This window comes from Dendrobates tinctorius, unplaced genomic scaffold, assembly GCF_039654945.1.
Source record: "Dendrobates tinctorius isolate UK_male_01 unplaced genomic scaffold, ASM3965494v1 ptg000321l, whole genome shotgun sequence".
NCBI lineage: Eukaryota > Metazoa > Chordata > Amphibia > Anura > Dendrobatidae > Dendrobates > Dendrobates tinctorius.
The window spans coordinates 406774-428025 of NW_027361988.1; the positions used below are offsets into that span (position 1 = coordinate 406774).

The window sequence follows — 21252 nt, forward strand, 5'->3', positions numbered from 1 at the left end:
CTGTATTGTCACATACTATCTATTCCTGACACTGGAGGGGCTTATATACTTATGAAGTATATAGTTTGAGGTCTGGGATCTGCCAATATGTGGCTAGTTTTCTGACTGCTTCGGATAACATGATTTTAGTTTTTTTTGGCCAGATTCTCGCTTGAATATAGGTCAATATTAAAGAGTCTCCTGATGAGTCGCCTTTGGTGAGGACGGTGAAACCCGTAGAAATGAGAGGCTTGGAGAGCGAGTGTTTATACGTCACCTCACCCTATATACTGAACTGTGGGGCACATGATTTATTTATTAGTCACCTACTGTCTTACCTTCAGGGGGTGAATTATGGGTATAGTTTTACATTTGGAATTAATAAAGTTTAGTTTTATCCTTTTGTCAGCAAACATGAGGAATGACAAGAGACAACCCATTTAAGAAGATTCAATTTTGGTTTAAACTATTCGAACATTATAAATATAAAAAAAGGCTTCTCCCCTATGTGACATCTCTGATATTTATTAACACTTGATATCCAAGTAAAATATTTCCCACATTAAGAAAATAAAAAAGGCTTCTCCTCTGTGTGACTGCTCTGATGTCTAACAAGAAGCGCTTTCTGGTTAAAACATTTCCCACATTCTGAACAGGAAAAAGGCTTCTCCCCTGTGTGAGTTCTCTGATGTCTAACAAGAGGCGCTTTCTGGTTAAAACATTTCCCACATTCTGAACAGGAAAAAGGCTTCTCCCCTGTGTGAGTTCTCTGGTGATTAACCAAATTTGATTTATGGTTAAAACATTTCCCACATTCTGAACATGAAAAAGGTTTCTTCCCTGTGTGGGTTATTTGGTGTTGCTTAAGAGTCCCTTTACGGTTAAAACATTTCCCACATTCTGAACATGAAAAAGGCTTCTCCCCTGTGTGAGTTATCTGATGTCTAACAAGAAGCGCTTTCTGGTTAAAACATTTCCAACATTCTGAACATGAAAAAGGCTTCTCCCCTGTGTGAGTTCTCTGGTGATTAACCAAATATAATTTCTGGTTAAAACATTTCTCACATTCTGAACATGAAAAAGCCTTCTTCCCTATGTGGGTTATTTGATGTTGCTCAAGAGTCCCTTTATGGTTAAAACATTTCTCACATTCTGAACATGAAAAAGGCTTCTCCCCTGTGTGGGTTCTTTGGTGTTGCTCAAGATTCCCTTTACGGTTAAAACATTTCCCACATTCTGAACATGAAAAAGGCTTCTCCCCTGTGTGGGTTCTTTGGTGTAGCGTAAGATTCCCTTTATGGTAAAAACATTTCCCACATTCTGAACAGGAAAATTCCTCCATTGCTTTAGGAGCAGTTTGTATTTTAATGCCTCTTTTGTGAGTTTGATTTTCCTTAGTAGTCAGTAATGAATCAGAAGATGGGACCTGTTTCATAGGATCAGATGACAGATCTTTGCTGTGAATGGATGATGATATATCTGGAGTAATGGCATTCACTTCAGTTGTATCTTGTAGGATTTCAAGATCATCAGATTTAACAATTGAAGATGTCAGCTGTCCCTCTGATCTCCTGATACAGTCATCTGCTAAGATAAAAAACAATTATTATTTTGTATTAAAATATCCTTGAGTTTTATATTTTTGAACACTTCTACTTAAACTGTCCATAAAAATGGCAAGCTATGTAAAAACTTTAATCATTTACCAAGACAATGACAGTTCACAGTCTAATAGAAAACCTTGTTGGATGAGCCAGTAGTGTGCGGTGTTCAACTGTTTGTTCATTCTGCCTCCCAAATATCGAATAAAAAAGAAACCAATCAATGTTATGTAGGCGAAAAGAATACCAATTCTCATCTCACAAAAAACAAGTCCCCACTCAGGTCCATCATCTGTCAATGGAAAAACAGAGGTTCCCACACTATTAGTGGCTCAAAGGCTGCTGAAAAGCAACAAGGTTTCTATAAACCAATCCAGCAAAATCCGCTCTCACTTCGGAGTCTTGCAGTGTGCGCAAACAACATTTAGGATCCCTGTATTTAGCAATATTATAGAGAGAAGAACCCACTTAATTTGCGGTGTCTCCTGGAGCACAATCTGGGCACTATGTGCTGGGTAATAAAATGGCAGATGTGTAATTTTCACTCTCCAACATCCACTGCGTGTTAATTTCTGGAAAGTGAATGTGGAGTCAAAATATTCACTCCTCCTACACATGTGGTCTAAATTGTTGGTACCCCTCGTTTAATGACAGAAAAACCCACAATGGTCACAGAAATAACTTGAATCTGATGAATGTAATAATAAATAAAAAATCTATGAAAATGAAGAAACGAAAGTCAGACATTGCTTTCCAACCAGGCTTCCACAGAATTAAAAAAATATAAACCTCATGAAATAGGCCTGGACAGAAATTATGGTACCCTTAACTTAACCGCTTCATGACTGCCAACGGTAGATAAACGTCGGCGCTAGCAGGGCTTTGTGCAATGCCGACGTTTGTCTATGGTCAGTGGTTTTGTGCTCATCAGGACCCCAACGTACCTTGTAACGAGGGGATTCCGCGGCACAATGCTTCCTGTGACCCCCGACCTATTGAGACCTGATTGCTTCAGGACCTGATGACGTCAGCGTCACACCAGCCAATGAGACAAGTCACTAGGAAAGTTTGTTGTAGCAGTGAACTTTCCCGGGTGATCTGCCTCATAAAACCGCTGTTTCTCCTCAGATCTCCTGTCAGAGAGAGATTAGAGGAGAAACAGTGTTACAAGTGCTGCTGACAGGTAAGGCTGGTTAGGGTTAGTGCTATAGTTAGGGTCAGTGTAGGGGCTAAAGTTAGAGTTACTGCTAGGCTAAAGTTAGAGTTACTGTTAGGCTAAAGTAAGGGTTACTATTAGGGTTAGGGTTGGGGTTAAAGTTAGGGTTACTGTTAGGGTTAATGTAGGGGCTAAAGTTAGGGTTACTGTTAGGCTAAAGTTAGGGTTGCTGTTAGGGTTACTGTTAGGCTAAAGTTAGGGTTACTGTTAGGGTTAGGGTTACTGTTAGGCTAAAGTTAGGGTTGCTGTTAGGGTTACTGTTAGGCTAAAGTTAGGGTTATGGTTACTGTTAGGCTGAAGTTAGGGTTACTGTTAAGCTAAAGTTAGGGTTTATTCTAAAGTTAGGGTTAGGCTAAAGAATTAGGCTTTTCTCAATTGTCTCCCCAATAATTTGGTCACGTCAGTCAGTCACTACACAGTTTTCTTTTTCCGGAAAAAAAAATAAAAAGGAATAAAATGGCCCGTCAGTATTATAGTGCAGAGGAGGCTTATGCACTTTTATGTTCTGACAGCGAAGAAAGTGCAGTGTCAGATGGTGATGTGGATTTCGAGGGCTTTAGTAGCAGCGACAGTGATGACTCAGAAATAAGCAATTCATCAGCCAGAATCCACGATCTTATTATGCTAGGTCAAATTTATGGAACCAACTAATATCCTAGAAATGAAAAATTTTTTAGAACTTACATTCCCTATGGGGAAAGCAAGCATTCGGTCCTATCGCCCTGTTCAAGCCACCCCTATGTTTTCTGCTGTTCTTCCTAGGACCCGTTATGAAATGCTCATGAGATTTTGGCATTTTAATGACAATAGTCAATGCCTGCCCAGAGATGCCCCAGAACATGACAGACTATTCAAAATCAGACCCATCATCACAGACATGACAGAAAAGTTCTTGTTCTTAAAGCTCTACACCCCAACAGAAAACATTTCCATTGATGAGTCCCTTGTAAAATTCAAAGGAAGACTGCACCTCAAGCAATTTATTCCTTCTAAGAGGGCAAGGTTCAGAATAAAGCTCTATAAAATGTGCGAGAGTTCAACTGGATACACATCAGCTTTTCACATTTATGAGGGGAAAGAGAGCCAACTAAACCCACCAGGAGGCCCTACTTATCTGGGAACATCTAGAAAAATCATTTGGGAGCTAATAACTCCATTTTTACAAAAAGGCTACAATCTGTATGTTGACAACTACTACACCAGCATACCTCTATTTAAAAGTCTGGTTGAACATAACATAGGGGCTTGTGGGACCATTTGCAAAAACCGTCAGGGGTTTCCACAATCATTGGCCAACAAAAAGTTCCGAAAGGGGCAGTCAGGGACTTTACGTAATGGAGAGCTGCTTGTCCTTAAGTATAAGGATAAAAAAGATATTTTTATCCTGCGCTCGATCCACACAGATGCCACAAGGGCCACTGCAGACCAACAGGGATCCACTACTCCAAAACCTGTGTCTGTCATTGACTACAACAAATATATGGGGGTGTGGACCTTGCAGATCAGGTTCTACAGCCATACCAGGTGTAACGGGGTCTACCAAGCTGGAGTACCTCTTTCAGTACCACCCCGTGTTTTCAGAGGTCCGCTCTGCGTTGGCTGGAGTCTGAATGAATGGCGCTGGCTGGAATTCCTCTGAGTGCATGGGCGCATATAAAAGATCACTGCTTCTCCATATATTTCCAGTCTGACAACACTTTACTCACAGGACACAGAATATATCACACAGATACAGAGGGCCGGCCAATAGACAAGCGTCAGGCCAGACATGCATTACAAAAGCCGCAGGTGGCCGGAGCCTGCGGATATTTACTGTGTAAATTACAAAGGTGGGGGGAGGGCGGACACTGCTGATACATTAGGGACATGCATCTCACATGGAACCTATTATATATACATATAACTGCACAACATATTCTGGGTGCTGAGTGGTTCTGTAACACCAGTTATCAAGAAAATCATATATCTGGTATAAAAAGTTAGTAATTTAGTTGTTTCAGGTGGCCAAGTATAATTCTTTTGTCTTATACAAAAAAGCAGGAAATGCAGATACTTTCCTTGATTATCAGGAAAAGGTCACTGAAAATCTTCTTTGAAAATTTTGTCCCCGCCAATCCTTTAGAATCTGAAGATGTCAGAAGACTCACTGAGCGACATTTTATTGCACTCATCCCAGTAACTGAAACAAGAAAGAACCCCCAGAGAAGATGTCGTGTATGTTCCTAGAGAGGAATGAGGCATGATACCCGCTATTATTACCCACAATGCCCATCACTGCCAGCCTTATGCCTCCATGACGGCTTTACAATCTTCCACACAGAACCACGTTTTTGAACTGTTTTGACAATCAAGCATTTGGATTGTTTAGTGACAGACACATTTGAGTAGAGCTGACTTAACAATTTCCGGGGGTAGGTGGGGGGAGGTCTCCAGAGACACAAGCTGGGCACAATATATTGGGCACTACAATGACATTTTTGCAATTTTTGCTTGAAACTTCCACTACGAGTTTCTGGAAATCATCCATGTAGTGAAAATGGTCACTATATCCATAGACGAATTCACAGAGTGGTGTCATTACGAAAATGGGGTCACTTGAGGGAGGATTCTGTTGTTCTGGCACTTAGCAGCTCTCCAAAGTGCCATAACGGCAGAATCCCTCCTGAAGTGACCCCAATTTTGGAAATGACACCCCTCTGCGAATTCATCTATGGGTGTAGTGACCATTTACCTATCTACCTATTTTCCAATGTAAAATCTGGAGATAAAACATTTTAGTGGTAAAAATATAATTGTTTTTTCTTCACTGCCCAATGGTATAATTTTCTATGGAACAGCAGTGGTGTCAGTATGCTCACTACACTAGAGTTCGTTCAGGGAAGTATTTGGTAAAATGCAGTCACTTTTGGGGGCTTATGCTGTTCTGGCACCTCAGGGGCTCTGACAATGTAACATGTCACCCACAAACAATTCCAGCATTCCAGCAAAATCTGCACTTCAATATAGCGCTCCTTCTCTTCCGAGCTCTGCCATGAGCATAAACAGTGGTTTACCCCCACATATGGGGTGTCAGAATACTCAGGACAAATTGCACAACAACTTTTGGAGTCCAATTTCTCCTGTTACCCTTTGGAAAAAAAAAATGGAGGGCGAAAAGATCTTTTTTTTTTTTTGGGAAAAAATATGATTTTTTGTTTTCACGTTTCTACGTAATTAACTTCTGTGAAGCACTTGGGGGTTCAAAAAGCCCACTACACATCTAGATAAGTTGGGGGTCTAGTCTCCAAAATGTGGTCACTTATTGGGGGTTTCCACTGTTTAGGCACATCAGGGGCTCTCCAAACGCAACATTGCATCTGCTAATTATTACAGCATATTTTACATTCAAAAAATCAAATGGCGCGCCTTCCCTTCCGAGCCCTGCCATGCACCCTAACAGTAGTTATCCCCACATATGGGGTATCGGCATGCTCAGGAGAAATTGCAAAACAAAATGTATAGTCCATTTTCTCCTGTTACCCTAGCGAAAGTAAAAAAAATTAGGTCTAAATGAAAATTTTTGTGAAAGAAACACCAAGGTTACTTACCGGTAGCCGTTTTTTCCGGAGCCCATGACGGCACACATGAGAGAGGGGATCCGCCCAGTCAGGACAGGAACCCTACTAAAGATAAAAGGGCGGTACCTCTCCCTCGCTTCAGTTGGTTTACAGAGCATGAGAGGCCCCCCGGGTTAGTACACATGGTAAAACTATCACCACATTATATCTAACTAAAAAAACACCCAAACTATAGTGCACACCAAAGGAGTGAAAAGGGGGGAATATACAGGTGCCGTCATGGGCTCCGGAAAAACCGGCTACCGGTAAGTAACCTTGGTGTTTTCCCGTCTCCCATGACGGCACACATGAGACTTTTGTAGAATAAGACACCTTAGGGAGGGACCACCGCTTGCAGCACCCTTCTACCAAAGGTTAGGTCAGTAGAGGAAGTCAGATCAAGTCAGTAGTGCTTAAAAAAGGTGGAAGGTGAGGACCAAGTAGCGGCTTTACAAATTTGTTCAATTGATACCTCAGCCTTCTCTGCCCAGGAGGTAGCCACGGCTCTGGTGGAGTGAGCCTTGATGCCTTCTGGAACCGGAGCGCCACTTGCGGAGTAGGATAACATAATGGCCTCCCTGATCCATCTGGCAATGGTACTCTTAGCTACCCCGTGCCCTTTTCTACTACCCTGAAAGGCTACAGAAAGGGACTGATCTTTCCTCCACTGACTAGTTACTGACATATATTGTAATATGGCTCTTCTTACATCTAATGTATGGAACTCTTGCTCCCCAGGGTTTCTAGGATTGTTACAGAACGCTGGCAAGGAGATCTCCTGAGTCCTATGAAACTTTTGGACTACCTTGGGGAGATAGGCGGGGTCTGGTCTTAGAACCACTCGGTCCTCCAAGATCTGTGTATATGGAGGACATATAGACAGAGCTTGAAGGTCGCTGACTCTTCGGGCTGATGTTAAGGCTACCAGTAAGACAGTTTTAAGTGTAAGTAGCTTTGGTGACAGTTCTAGTAGTGGTTCAAAGGGGTCTTTGTTAAGGCCTCTAAGACTAGGTTGAGGTCCCAGGGTGGTATCTTTGGGATAATGACCGGCCTTGACCTGCCACAGGACTTTATGAATCGAGACACCCACCTATTGGCTGCTAAGTTGCAGTTATATAGGGCCCCCAAAGCTGAGACTTGAACTTTGGGTGTGTTAGTGGCTAACCCCAGTTATAGCCCCGACTGTAAGAACTCTAGGATAGGTCCCACTGGCGCTACATCCCCCAAGGGTTCCCCAGGAAGTCTAGGAACTTTTTCCACGTTCTATCGTAGATTTGGGATGTTATAGGTTTCCTACTTTTCAACAGGGTGGAGACTAACCCTGGAGAGAATCCCTGGCGACTCAGTAGCACCCTCTCAAATTCCAGGCTGCTAGATGGAAGCCCTTCACCTGAGAGTGGACCACTGGTCCCTGGGAGAGCAGGTCTGGAATCTCCGGTAGTATCCATGGATCTGTCACTGACATGAGCTTCAGAAGGGAGAACCAAGGCCTTCTCGGCCAAAACGGAGCTATAAGAATTATTCTCGCTCGATCCTCCCTGATTTTCCTGACCACTACTGGGATCATTGTTATCGGGGGAAATGCATAGGCCAGGATGAACTTCCAGGGTATTTGTAGGGCATCTACTGCAAAGGGGTTTTCCCTTGGGTTTAGTGAGAACTTCCTGACCTTCCGGTTGTGTGCGGTAGCGAACAGGTCTATTTCTGGTTTGCCCCAGGCCTGAACTATTTGTTGGAAGACTTGGGGGTTTAGGGACCATTCCCCTTGTCTTAGGTGCCTGCGACTCAGGAAGTCTGCCTGTATATTTTCCGCCCCCTTTATGTGCAGTGCTGTGATGGATAACAGATGTTGTTCTGCTAGCTGGAAGAGTAGATCTGATATTTGCATGAGGCCCCGAGATCTCATTCCCCCTGGTGATTGATGTAGGCTACTACTGCTTGATTGTCCGTCATGACCCGGGTGTGGCGGCCCCGAAGTAAGGGAAGGGAATGTTTCACGGCTTTTTCCACTGCCCATAGTTCTTTTACATTTGAACCATGATCCCTTTCTAGCGAGGACCAGGTCCCCTGTATTGAGTGGGATCTCAGGTGTGCTCCCCATCCTGTGGCACTCGCGTCTGTTGTAATGATGTCCTCAACTGTTTTTTGCCACAGGACACCGGCTGTTAGATTCTTTTCTACAGTCCACCAGAGCAGGGAATCTCTTACAGCCACTGAGAGACATAGTTTGCCTTCTAAATGCCCTTTTAATTGTTTCTGTGCTGACAGAACTTCCCACTGTAGTTGCCTTAAGTGGTACTGCGCCCATGCTACTGCGGGTATGCATGATGTCAACGAGCCTAAAAGGGACATTGCGTTCCTCAGTGTCATATTTGGCCTTTGTATTGCTGTGCGAACTAGGCCCTTTATCTTGGTCACTTTGCTCTCTGGTAGGAAGCAGCGTTGTTGCTCGGAGTCCAATATCAACCCTAGGAAGGATTGCTCTTTTACTGGGGTTATCCTTGACTTGGGGATGTTTACCATCCTAATCCTACTAGAATTGCTATCACTTCCTTCACTTGATGTGTGCAGTGGGACTCCGACCTCCCTATTACCAGAAAGTTGTCTAGGTATGGGACGATCACTATGTCCCTGGAAGGCAGAAAAGACATTACTTCGGCCATTACTTTAGTGAATACTCTGGGGGCTGTAGACAGGCCAAATGGAAGGGCTGCGTACTGGTAGTGCTTCACCTGCCCCTGGACATAGAGCACTACTCTCAAATATTTTTGATACTCCCGAAGAATTGGGATGTGATAGTAGGCATCTTTTAAGTCTATCACTGCCATGAGGCAATGCTGGAACGGGATCTTTGTGGCCGTGTTGATTGACTCCATTTTGAAGGAGCAATTGTCTACCCACTGATTGAGTCTCCTCAGGTTGACAATGGTTCTCCAAGAGCCGTCTGTTTTTTGTATTAAGAAGAGGGGGGAGTAGAACCCCCTTCCTTCTTCTTGCACTGGGACTTCCTGTAGGACTTGTTTTTTCACTAGTCCCAAGACTTCAGTCTCCAGGGCCAGCTGTTGCTCTTGGGCTTTCCTTCTGCGTGTCATTATGAAGGTATGCCTGGGCGGACGGATGAATTTTATTTTTAAGCCATCCTTGATTATATTTAGGACCCATGTACTGGGGGAGATATTTGCCCAGGCGGAAAGAAAGAGAGAAAGCCTTCTCCCTACCTCCGGCCCAACGTCATTGGGTAGATTTTTTTGGAGGAAGTGGAGGGCCCTTTAAACATATAGCCTGATCCTCTTCTTTCTTTAAAGTCCCAGCTTTTTCTATCTCCCGGGGGACGACCCCTGTTAAATCTCCTCCTCCGAAAGGGCTGCTTTTTATGTTCTCCTGGAAATCGGGGAAAGCTTTTCTTCCTATCCCCCGCATGTTCCAAAATCTCTTCTAGTTTTTTCTCAAAGAGGAATTGGCCATCGCATGGAATGGAACATAACCTATGCTTTGATGGCAAATCTCCCGGACACCCTTTAAGCCACATGGCTCGTCTTGCCGCGTTTGACAGGCTTGCTGCTCTAGCTGTTAATCTTGTGGAGTCTGCAGAGGAATCTGCTAAGAAAGCCGCTGCTCCGTGCACCAGTGTCAAATTAGACAGAATTTCGTCCCTAGGAACTCTATCCTTGATCTGGTCCTCTATTTGTTGCAGCCAGACCATGAGGGCACGAGCGGTACAGGTACCAGCTATCGCTGGTTTCAATCCACCTGCTGAAGCTTCCCAGATGTGCTTCAGGAAACCGTCTGCTTTTTTGTCATGCGGGTCTTTCAACACGCCAGAGTCCTCTAATGGTAGGGATACCTTTTTTGAGGATCTGGCTATGGCCCCATCAATTTTTGGGACTTTTTCCCAGGCTTCTGAATCCTTCTGCTCAAAAGGATACCTCCTCTTTGATGCGGAAGGTAAGCCCCCTGACCTCTCCGTTTTTTTCCATTCCCTGTCAATTAGTGCTTTTATTTTATCATTTACAGGGAAGGTACGTTTTCGTTTTTTCTTCAGTCCTCCAAACATTACATCCTCTAATGATTTGGGAGCTTTTTCCTTTTAAGTAGTAGCCCTAATCGCTCTGACCAGTTTTTCCACATCCTCTGTTGGGAAACATGGACGGCCGCCTAGATCGCTGTCCGAGGAGGATTCTGAGGACTGAGTAGAGGAAGAGGAGGTGGAGGGGGACAAGGATCTTTCCCGCCCCTTCTGCCTTGGCGAGGCCTCTGAATCGGAGCTTCTTCTACGATTTCTTTTATCTTTCTTTTTAAGGGCTGCCTTTAAGGAACCTTTCACCTCCTGTTGAATTAACTGTTTAAGGCTAGTCACCAAATCAGGGGTCTCCTCCTGTATAGTTTTATTTATACAGTCAGCGCAGAGGTCTTTCTGCCACTGATCTGCCAGCGGGTGTTTACATAGGGCGCATTCTCTATTTTTGGTTTTGCTGCTGGCCTTCCTCGACCCCTAGTGATCAAACAGAGAAAATGGAACCCCGTTACCATAAGGGTGACAATCACGTAGATCACTCACCACCGCTGTCAATTAGGGGTACCGATCTCGGAGGCTCCTCACATGCACTCGTGACGTTTCTCCTGGACGTCTGAGTCATGCCGATTGCGTTTATGACTGCCGCTCCCACCACTTGAGCGACTGCTCCTGGTATGTTGGCGGCTCGGCCTGGCATCTGGCGAGAGGTCTTGCTGCTGCTGACGCTGCTGCTGACGCTGCTCGTCTTGCCCCACTTCCATCATGAAGCCTTGGGCATGAGTGCGTCTTCTGTGGTCATCCACTGCACTCTCCGCCTCCTCCGGTTATCCCACAGCCCCTCCCCCCGCCATGCCGCCGGGATCTCCTTTCGCCGGCCGGCGTTATTTTCTATGGGCGCCGCCATCTTGGATTGCCGGCGCCGCCTCCCGACGTCACGCAGGCACGCCCCCTCCCAGCGTGCCCTGCGTGTGACGTCAGGGGAGCGCGATCCGGAAGTGGCCGTTCCCTGACGCTCCTGGATGCGGCAGAGGGGGAGAGGGTCGGCGCGGCTCCACGGCAGAGCCCCAGGACCCCAGGCCATGCTGCTTCTGCACCCGCTCGGATGCTGAGCCCCCTGGGGACCCGCGGACGGTGCTTCCCTCCCCCGACGCATGGCGCCCAGGACCCTGCCTGTTCTTCCACGCCGGCACAAGAGAGGGGCAGGTACGTGTTCCTTCAGTACACGGGTCCCTGTCAGGACAGGAAACCCAACTGAAGCGAGGGAGAGGTACCGCCCTTTTATCTTCAGTAGGGTTCCTGTCCTGACTGGGCGGATCCCCTCTCTCATGTGTGCCGTCATGGGAGACAGGAAAAAGTAAATGTTTATTTTTTTCCTTCCACATTCCATTCATTCCTGTGAAACACCTGAAGGGTTAATAAACTTTTTGAATGTGGTTTTGAGCACCTTGAGGGGTGCAACTTTTAGAATGGTGTCACTTTTGGGTATTTTCTGTCATATTGACCCCTCAAATTCACTTCAAATGTGAAGTGGTCCATAAAAAATGGCTTTGTGAATTTTGTAAAAATGAGAAATCGCTGGTCAACTTTTAACCCTTATATCTTCCTACCAAAAAAAATTCTGTTTCCAAAACAATCTCAGAATCACCAAGATACGTTGAAACCTTTTAGAGTTATGATCTCATAAAGTGACACTGGTCAGAATTGAAAAAATTGGACCGGTCACGAAGGCAAAAACAGGCTCTGGCCCGAAATGTTTAATATTTTGTTGCACAACCTTTTGAGGCAATCACTGCAATCAAACAATTCCTGTAACTGTCAATGAGACTTCTGCACCTCTCGACAGGTATTTTGGCCCACTCCTCAAGAGCAACTGCTCCAGTTGTCTCGTGTTTGAAGGTTGCCTTTTCCAGACGACACGTTTCAGCTCTTTCCAAAGTTGCTCAATAGGATTTAGGTCAGGGCTCATAGAAGGCCACTTCAGAATAGTCCAATGTTTTCCTCTTATCCATTCTTGGGTGTTTTTAGCTGTGTGCTTTTTGTCTTTATCCTGTTACAAGACCCATGACCTGCGACTGAGACCAAGCTTTCTGACACTGGGCAGCACATTTCTCTCTAGAATCCCTTGAGAGTCTTCAGATTTCATTGTACCCTGCACAGATTCTAGAAACCCTGCACCAGACGCAGCAAAGCAGCCCCAGAGCATAACAGTGCCTCCTGCATGTTTCACAGTAGGGACAGTGTTCTTTACTTGACATGCTGAGCTGATGTGCCTTGCCAAAAAGTTCCATTTTTGTCTCATCTGTCCATAGGACATTCTCCCAGAAGCTTTGTGGTTTGTCAACATGTAGTTTGGCATAATCCATAAATTGGCTTATGACATTTCGCTGACCCCTCATTGACCTGCCCCTATTATTACATAATGCATATAATAGCACTGATATTATTGTTGATAATGCCTATAATATTGTGGCTATAGTGAGGCTTAGAAAAAAAATTACATCCAGCAAATTGTCACCGGCGATGGCGGCGCCTGCGCAGTAGCATATATAAAAAAACAAAAAACAAATCTGAACTGAGAAAAGTAAGTTAATGTGTATGCACAATGTAAGTGCATATTAACACATGACCATTAACCAGAGAAAACGAAAAGCAAAAAACACAAATATCCTGCACTAAAAGTAAAAAATATACTGCAAATAATACATAAAGGTAATAATAATGAGGGTATTTAGTAAACATAATTTTGATCAAAATAATGTACAAGCCATCCCGCCACGTCACGGCAACCCTTGTGGGACAGTCCCTACTCTAGTATTCAGTATTTGTGCATTCAGTGCATATATGGGTGTGACCGCCCTCTTTCTGAGCTGGGAAAGCCATCCAGTCTGGCCTAAGCTGTTACTAGTGGTTCAGCCGCTCGACCCTTATTCACATTCACGTCACTTGGCAAGTGAAAAGGTATTAAATACTAGAGTAGGGACTGTCCCACAAGGGTTGCCGTGACGTGGCGGGATGGCTTGTACATTATTTTGATCAAAATTATGTTTACTAAATACCCTCATTATTATTACCTTTATGTATTATTTGCAGTATATTTTTTACTTTTAGTTCAGGATATTTGTGTTTTTTGCTTTCAGTAGCGTCTATAAGTAAGAGATAGAGGCTACTGGACAGACGCCGCCGGTGACATTTTGCTGGATGTAATTTTTTTTCTAAGCCTCACAATAGCCACAATATTATAGGAATTATCAACAATAATATCAATGCTATTATATGCATTATGTAATAATGGGGGCAGGTCAGTGAGGGGTCAGCGACCTGTCATAAGCCAATACAGATGAATATGTAATCAGAGCACCACATAAAGCCCCGCCCACAGCCCCGCCCCAGAGCACAAGAATCTCTTTAACTGAAAACTACAAATAAAGATTAACCCCTTAAGGACCAAGCCATTTTGTAGGTTGATGACAGGCCTTAATTTTGAAATCGGACCACTGTCACTTTATGTGGCTATAACTCTGGAACGCTTCAACAGATCCCACTGATTCTGACAATGTTTTTTTCGGGACATTTTGTACTTCATGTTAGTGGTAAAATTTATTCGATATAATGCGTTTATTTATGAAAATGTCACAAAGGAGGAAGAAAAAGACCGGGTTTTTTTCAATGTATCCACGCTGACCACACAAGGACAGAAAAATTCTTCATAGCTGTATTGTGCTGACGCGTTTCGTGGCAGATCTGCCACTTCCTCAGGGCCAAAGAATTACAGTATCTGGTTACAGCAGCAGTTTTAAACAAAATCTTCATGACATCACAATTACATGCAAAAAGACATCACTTCCTGTGGAAACGCCCTGAGGAAGTGGCAGATCTGCCACGAAACGCGTCAGCACAATAAAGCTATGAAGAATTTTTCTGTCCTTGTGTGGTCAGCGCGGATACATTGAAAAACTCGGTCTTTTTCTTCCTCCTTTGTGACATTGGTATCTACAGGAGTCTGCAGCGACCACTGGTTCCTTTCACATTCTGCAAGGGGTTGTGACTGTTCACAACCTGTAACGGTGAGTGCACTAACCATGTATTGTCACCCAAAAAATTACTTTTATCGCCCTATGGGCGCTTTCTTTCCTTAATTTTTTATTTATGAAATTAAAAATAATGGAGATTTGTCAAAAATTTTGAAAATTTTGCAATTCCTAAAACATTTCATTTTTATGCCCTTAAATCAGAGAGTGATGTCACACAAAATAGTTAATAAATAACATTTCCCACATGTCTACTTTACATCAGCACAATTTTGGAAACATAATTTATTTTTGTTAGGAAGTTATAAGGGTTAAAAGTTGACCAGCGATTTCTCATTTTTCTAACAAAATTTACAAACCCATTTTTTTAGGGGCCACCTCAAATTTGAAGTGAGTTTGAGGGGTCTATATGGCAGAAAATACCCAAAAGTGACACCATTCTAAAATCTGCACCCCTCAACGTGCTCAAAACCACATTCAAGAAATTTATTAACCCTTCAGGTGTTTCACAATAATTGAAGCAACGTGGAAGGAAAAAATGAACATTTAACTCTTTTTCCCAAAGATTTTAATTCAAACACAATTTTTTTTTATTTTGTCAAGGGCATCAAGAGAAAATGAACCACAATATGTGTTGTGTAATTTCTCCTGAGTATATCAATATCCCATGTGTGGAGGAAGACCAATCTTTAGGCGCACGGCAGAAGGGAAGGAGCATCATTTGGGGTTTTGAATGTCAAATTGGCTGGAATCGAGAGGGGATGCCATGTCACGCGTGGAGAGCCCCTGATGTACCTCAACAGTGGAAACTCCCCTTAATTGACCCCATTTTGGAAACTAGACCCCCCAAAGAACTTATCTAGATGTGTGGTGAGCACTTTGAACCCCCAAGGAATTCACAGAAGTTTATAACAAAGAGCCATAAAATTAAAAAATCATATTTTTTCCAAAAAAAATCTTTTCACCCCCAATTTTTATTTTCCTAACTGTAACAGGACCCCAAAAGTTATTGAGCGATTTGTCCTGAGTACGCTGATACCTGATATGTGTGGGTAAATCACTGTTTGGGCGCATGACAGAGCTTGGAAGGGAAGGAGCACCATTTGACTTTTTCAATGCAAAATTGGCTGGAATTCAGATCGGGCGCCATGTTGCGTTTGGAAAGCCCCTGATGTGCCCAAACAGTGGAAACCCCCCACAAGTGACCCCATTTTGGAAACTAGACCCCCCAAAGAGCTTATCTAGATGTGTGGTGACACTGGTGAGCACTTTGAACCCCCAAGGGCTTCACAGAAGTTAATAACGTAAAATTAAAAATCATATTTTTTTTTAACACAAAAATGATCTTTTTGCCCCTAAATTTTTATTTTCCCAAGGGTAACAGGTGAAATAGAATACCAAAAGTTGTTGTGCAATTAGTCCTGAGTACTCTGATACTCCATATGTGGGATAAACCACTGTGATCGCCTTACTGCGATCTTTGGGAGGCAGAATGAACAAATCCACAAATGGTGAAGAATTGGCTGTATTTTTACGCCGTTCCTCGTACGGTATTAGTGATATGGCGACTTTATTCCTCGGGTGGGTGCGATTACAGCGATAACAGATTTATATCCTTTTTCATGTTTAACTTCTGTCACACACTAAAAGACGCTTTTTTGTAAGAAGTTTTTGCATCACTGTATTTTGAGGGTTATAATTTTCCCATATTTTGGCCCACATAGTTATGTGAGGGCTTGCTTTTTGCGGGGCGACGGTTTTATTGGTACCATTTTCGGGCACATGATGTTTTTTGATCGCTTTCTATTCTGATTTATGTATTAGGGGATTTTTTTTAATTATTTTATTATTTTTTTTTTTTTTTTAATTTTTTTACCTTGTCCCTTTATGGGATTTTCACTTTTTTTTTAATTTGGCTGCAGGTATAATGCATTGTACTGCTCCAGCATTGCAATGTATTATACCTATGGAGAAAGCTTCTGAGACCATGCTGTGAGTCATCACGGCAGAGATCGGGCCCTGCGATTACATCGCGGGGCTGCCGATCTGAAGGCAGAGGGAGCCCCCGACCCTCTGCCTCCCCCCTGAACTCTGCAATCGCAGGAATCAGGGGGTTAACAGCCAGGGGCGGACACGGATGCCGCTCCTGGCAGTTAGTGCAGGAAGCTCAGCCACCGGCAGCGCTGAGCTCCTGCACTGACTGAGTGGTAGATGTTGAAATTTCAGCATCTTCTGCCTGATCATTCTGTGATTGGTCAGTCAGACTGACTGACCAATCACAGCGTTTTGGGTGCGGGGACTTACGGCATGGTTCCCCGCACCTCTGCCCATGCCTGTCAGCTGTCTGTTTTTACATGCAGTGACAGTTTAAATGCAGGACGGACACAGTCTGTCATGGTGCGGGAACGGACATCCTGCCATGATGGACTGTGTCCATCCTTGGACGTTAAGGGGTTAAACAACAGTAAACCTGAGTGGCCCTCATTTATGGTGGACCATTGGAGCTACTATGACTCCTGACTAGAGAGAATAATATTGCTCCCCATTTCAGGAGAGATTGTGCAGTAATCTGAATTCCTTAGGATCAGAAACAATGTAATGTATGACGTGGAGTGACTCCATGACACCAGGGCTGGAGCCAACACATCTCCTGCAGGCGGGAATAAATGTATATTACAGCCCTCAGCCACGCACAGCTTAGAGATCTATCATGGCACAGGTGGAATGTTTGTCCTGGAGATTCTCACAATCCTCCTTGAAGTTAGTTGGTTTTAATACAAATGGAAAAGTCAGGATAAAGGGAAACTCTGCTGTTATTGGTCAGAAATTCACACTTGGCCTCACTGCACATTTACTGCTGTCGCTCATAAAAGGGAAGTTTGGCCAGAAAGACTGGACCTCGTCTTGTAGGGACCATGAGACATTCAGCAGCACAGAAGGGAGAGAAGATTCATCCGATAAGATCTCAGGGATCTAGGAAGCCAACAGCATCATTACCCTCCGCTTTCTCTTACAGGCCCAGCATAAGATTTTTCTCCAAGTGATTTTCTATCTTGTCAGCACATTCTACGTACGCTGTCATTTGGCTTTATAGTTACAGATCTGGGCAGGTAACGGTCAGCGTCTCCTAATGTGAAGGAGAGAATGGCTAATGAAATCAATTATTAAACCTTATACAAGTCAGTTCAGATATGGTGTACCAAGATGGCATCTGTGTCTTCAGACAACACCCCGGAAGGAATTCTTAGAATGCAGAAGCTGAGATACTGGATACCATATGTGGAAGTGAAGCTGAAATGGACCTATCATAGACTGACACTGGCTACTCAGAAGATGGTGTGACACCCATTTCCTGTATCTTTGTCTTGAGAATAAACTTTAGTTGTGTGCAAGCCTTTACTAAGAAAGGAGTAGACATCTAACTCTGAGCTCAGTGTGACTCTATAAGCGCGCACTCGGCCTATATTGGGTCAGGTACGAGCAATCATATAGATCTCGCTTTAAGGTATCAACCTCACACTAATCCCAGGAGGTAGGTGGATCCTCCAGGTCGTACGTTCTATAGAATAGGGCTTTCAATCTTTCAATACGCAAAGTCATTTGAACAGTTTTGGGTGGAGGAGAATGTTGTGGTCTAGAGGCAAAATGGTGATCTTGGTAATATGGCCCGACTGTTATGAATGAGTCACCGTAGGAGGCAAAAACAGAAATACTAGCTAAGTCCAGAAACCCAGAGAAGTTGGCAGCTATCGGATTGCAGACCCCTGAACCTATCAACAACAACTAGCAGTAGCTGTGGGGGGTTCCTACGGTGCCCTAGACCCCTCGATCACAGCCGGAGAACTAAATAGCCTAAAGACAGAAAGGGAAATCTAAACTGCCCCAGAGCAGACCCCAAAGCAATAGGCAGCCCCCAACATATAATGAAGGTGAAGCAAGATGAAAAAACACTAACACAGATAGAAAGATAGGCTGAGCAAATGATGGGGCCCAAGCTAACTAAATAGGACAGGATAGAAAAGCTGCTGTCTGCAATCCGCAAAAACCCTATCAAAACAAGAGCCAACAGACTGATAGGGAAAAAAGCCCTGAAGACGCTAGGCTTCAAAAAGACTATATCAGTACTCAGGTATTTTCTGAAGACAGAGCAAAAAGACAAAAAGGAATTCAGCTCACCCCAGCAGGGAATGGCAGAAATCCAGAAAAACAAGGCAAAACAAAACCAAAACACAAATGCAAAAAGCAGAGCAGAAAACTTAGCTTTTGAGGAGCAGGAATCAGACTGGTCTCCTAGAATCCCTTAGAGAAATCACAGCAAGGCAGAAGGGCGTCGGCTGCCTTATATCCAGTCAGCAATTCCTGTCACCCAGTCATCATCTACCTGCTCAGGTGCTTGGTAATCAGCCTCACTACCTTCCTTCACCAGAAGAGGGAGTTCATCAGACCTCAATGGTGAAGGGGAAAATGAACTCACAACACCCGACTACACCACCGATAAAGCAGCCACAGCCGGTGACTGAGAGGAATCTGTGAAGTTTCTGCATTTAGTGGTTACTACTCACCTGGGTAGTCATATGTGGGAATCTCCTCTTTACACCACTCATCACCCCTCACATATGTCTCTGTAGTATTAATATGGGTCAGATCTTCAACCTGAAACAAATATTGTAAAAGTCACCGACAGATGGAGAAGTCCCATCTATGATCAGCTCTAATCCTGCCATCTCCACCGTTCTCATTACACAAGAATAAAACATATAATACTGGTGGATAAAACAAGACTGAGCACAAGACCTTCACAGCCGTCTACACATCATAGGGGAGATCTCCTGACACCTTCTCTCCATCTACCTGATGATCCTGAGGAGCACTGGGATCTTCTTGGTTACAGTCCTGTGGAAGAAGAGGACGGGGACATCTCTCTGGTGTTGTCCTCTTACTGGATAGATCTGGAGGAAACACATACAGGGACTGAATTCATTCTCTACATACAGATAATTATAGGCCGTATTTAGTCCTGTCTATTACCTGGAGATGTGAGGGGCTGGGGAACCTCCATTATGACGTTCTTGTACTGATCTTTGTGTCCTTCTAAATACTCCCACTGCTCCATGGAGAAATAGACAGCAACATCCTGACACCTTATAGGAACCTGACACACACAATGATACGTCATCCACCCGATCTCTTCATAGTGTTACTGTATAATGTCCCAGCATTCCCAGCAGTGTCACCTCTCCAGTCAGCAGCTCAATCATCTTGTAGGTGAGTTTTAGGATCTTCTGGTCATTGATGTCCTCACGGATCAGGGGGTGAGGTGGAGGCCCCGTGATTGGGTTCAGTGGTCTTCCCCATCCCTCAGACACAGGGTCCTGACAGCGATCACTAGAGGTCTTCTTCACCACTGTGTAATCCTGGTTATGGAGAGACACATTAATAAATCTCACTCCAGACATTTCCAGAGTCCTCACCTCTCCAGTTCTGTCCATCTGTTATTCCCATAGATAAGAATGATGTAATGTGACGTCATCAGAATCTCTCACCTCTCCAGTGAGCCGGAAGAGGATCTCTAGGGTGAGGTGTAACATCCTCTCCGCCATCTTGTCTCTGTCCATATCCATCCTTGATGGGTAAATCAGGAAAATTCTCTTTTGTAGAAGATCTTCACTGAGAGGATCCGATATTGTAGAGACCCGAATGAGAAGAAGATGATCCGATGTAACACCATAAGAATCCTGTGTAATAATACAATTACTAGAGATAATAAGGGAAACATATGAGGAGATTTATTATCTTACTGGGTTTAGTTTTCTTCCCTGACATCTACTAATAAAACCTATATATTTAGGCCACAGACAACAAGCAGTTTCCTCCTCGGAGTCGGCAGCTGAACACGTTCCTCATAGACTCATCTTCCATAACGCTAATTCTCGTCTCATTACCGACACTGGAATCGGCATTAGCAATACTGCAGGAGATATTCATTACACGCGACATGAGAAATAACTCCTTCATGATGAGGACGACATCTTCATCTTCTACTACGGCTCTAGAGACAGATTTGGCCAGAGTCGGTCACTGACTCCATCCCCACCGGCCGTCTATATGAAGGTTTCCCGTCTTCCCCGCACTGGAATCTTCTCTCACGTTAGATCTCAGCTCTGAGTCACACACAGAAGTTTGAGGCTTTTAGAAAAGATTTTTAGTTTCCACAATCAACGCGGACAGAAATGATCTGATCGCAAAGTCTCCATGTACAGTGATTTATGGGGATTATTTCTGGCCTTAGGCTTTCCTATATTACAAGAAAAACTCCAGAAAAAGCCGATATTAAAATGTTTCTAAAGAAAATTGGCGCCAACAATTCTTGTAAGAAGAAAAAAATAAGAAAAAAGCAGAAGACACATTTTATAATGTTTAACATGTTAAACATTTATTAAAAAGAAATTAATCTTTTTGTACCCCAGAACATAGATGTACACCGCAGGGACGGCACAGATGAGGCTTGTCCACAAACCCTGACAGTTTAACCCCTTGCTGCTGTGGAAAGCAAGCATGACATCTAAGAAGGTGTGACAGAGTTCGGCTGAATGCCCCCGCCTTCAAGTACTCGATAGTATGGGGCGGCCTAGTTACTCCGATACTTGCATGCCTAATAATGGGGTCTGGGCTGCAATGTATGAAGGTATATTAGGCCGGGCCAGAGGCAGCGTCCAATAAACATAGTGTTTGATGAGTGTGACCAACTTTTTACTATTGAGGCCGCCTATGCTGCATCAATAGTAAAAGATAGAATGTAAAAAATAATAATAAAAAA

The 21252-nt window shown here is 43.8% G+C and overlaps 2 protein-coding genes and 1 long non-coding RNA gene across 3 annotated transcripts in view; 2 read left to right on the forward strand and 1 right to left on the reverse strand.

Moving 5' to 3' along the window:
- Window positions 1–21252, forward strand: part of LOC141073990 (uncharacterized) — a 344900-nt gene that overhangs the window by 140936 nt on the left and 182712 nt on the right. The gene's annotated exons all lie outside the window — the stretch shown is intronic.
- LOC141073949 (uncharacterized) overlaps window positions 1–21252 on the forward strand; it is a 101394-nt gene that overhangs the window by 5006 nt on the left and 75136 nt on the right. The gene's annotated exons all lie outside the window — the stretch shown is intronic.
- LOC141073950 (uncharacterized) lies at window positions 414–20124 on the reverse strand. The gene is made up of 5 exons (XM_073561479.1): window positions 19670–20124; window positions 19464–19587; window positions 19287–19384; window positions 18998–19088; window positions 414–1563 (listed from the first exon to the last, which is right to left on the reverse strand). The coding sequence occupies exons 1-5, from the start codon at window positions 19922–19924 to the stop codon at window positions 542–544; spliced, it is 1590 nt and encodes a 529-aa protein (XP_073417580.1). The 5' UTR covers window positions 19925–20124; the 3' UTR covers window positions 414–541.

Bases quoted from the DNA above. Each gene is read 5' to 3' on its own strand.
- LOC141073950 (XM_073561479.1), bottom strand. From the start codon at position 19,924: ATGGACAGAACTGGAGAGGTGAGGACTCTGGAAATGTCTGGAGTGAGA. The intron at 19,089-19,286 runs GTAGATGGAGAG...TATTTGTTTCAG, and splicing joins GTGCTCCTCAGGATCATCAG to GTTGAAGATCTGACCCATAT. The intron at 1,564-18,997 runs GTGAGTAGTAAC...TTATCTTAGCAG, and splicing joins TCCCACATATGACTACCCAG to ATGACTGTATCAGGAGATCA.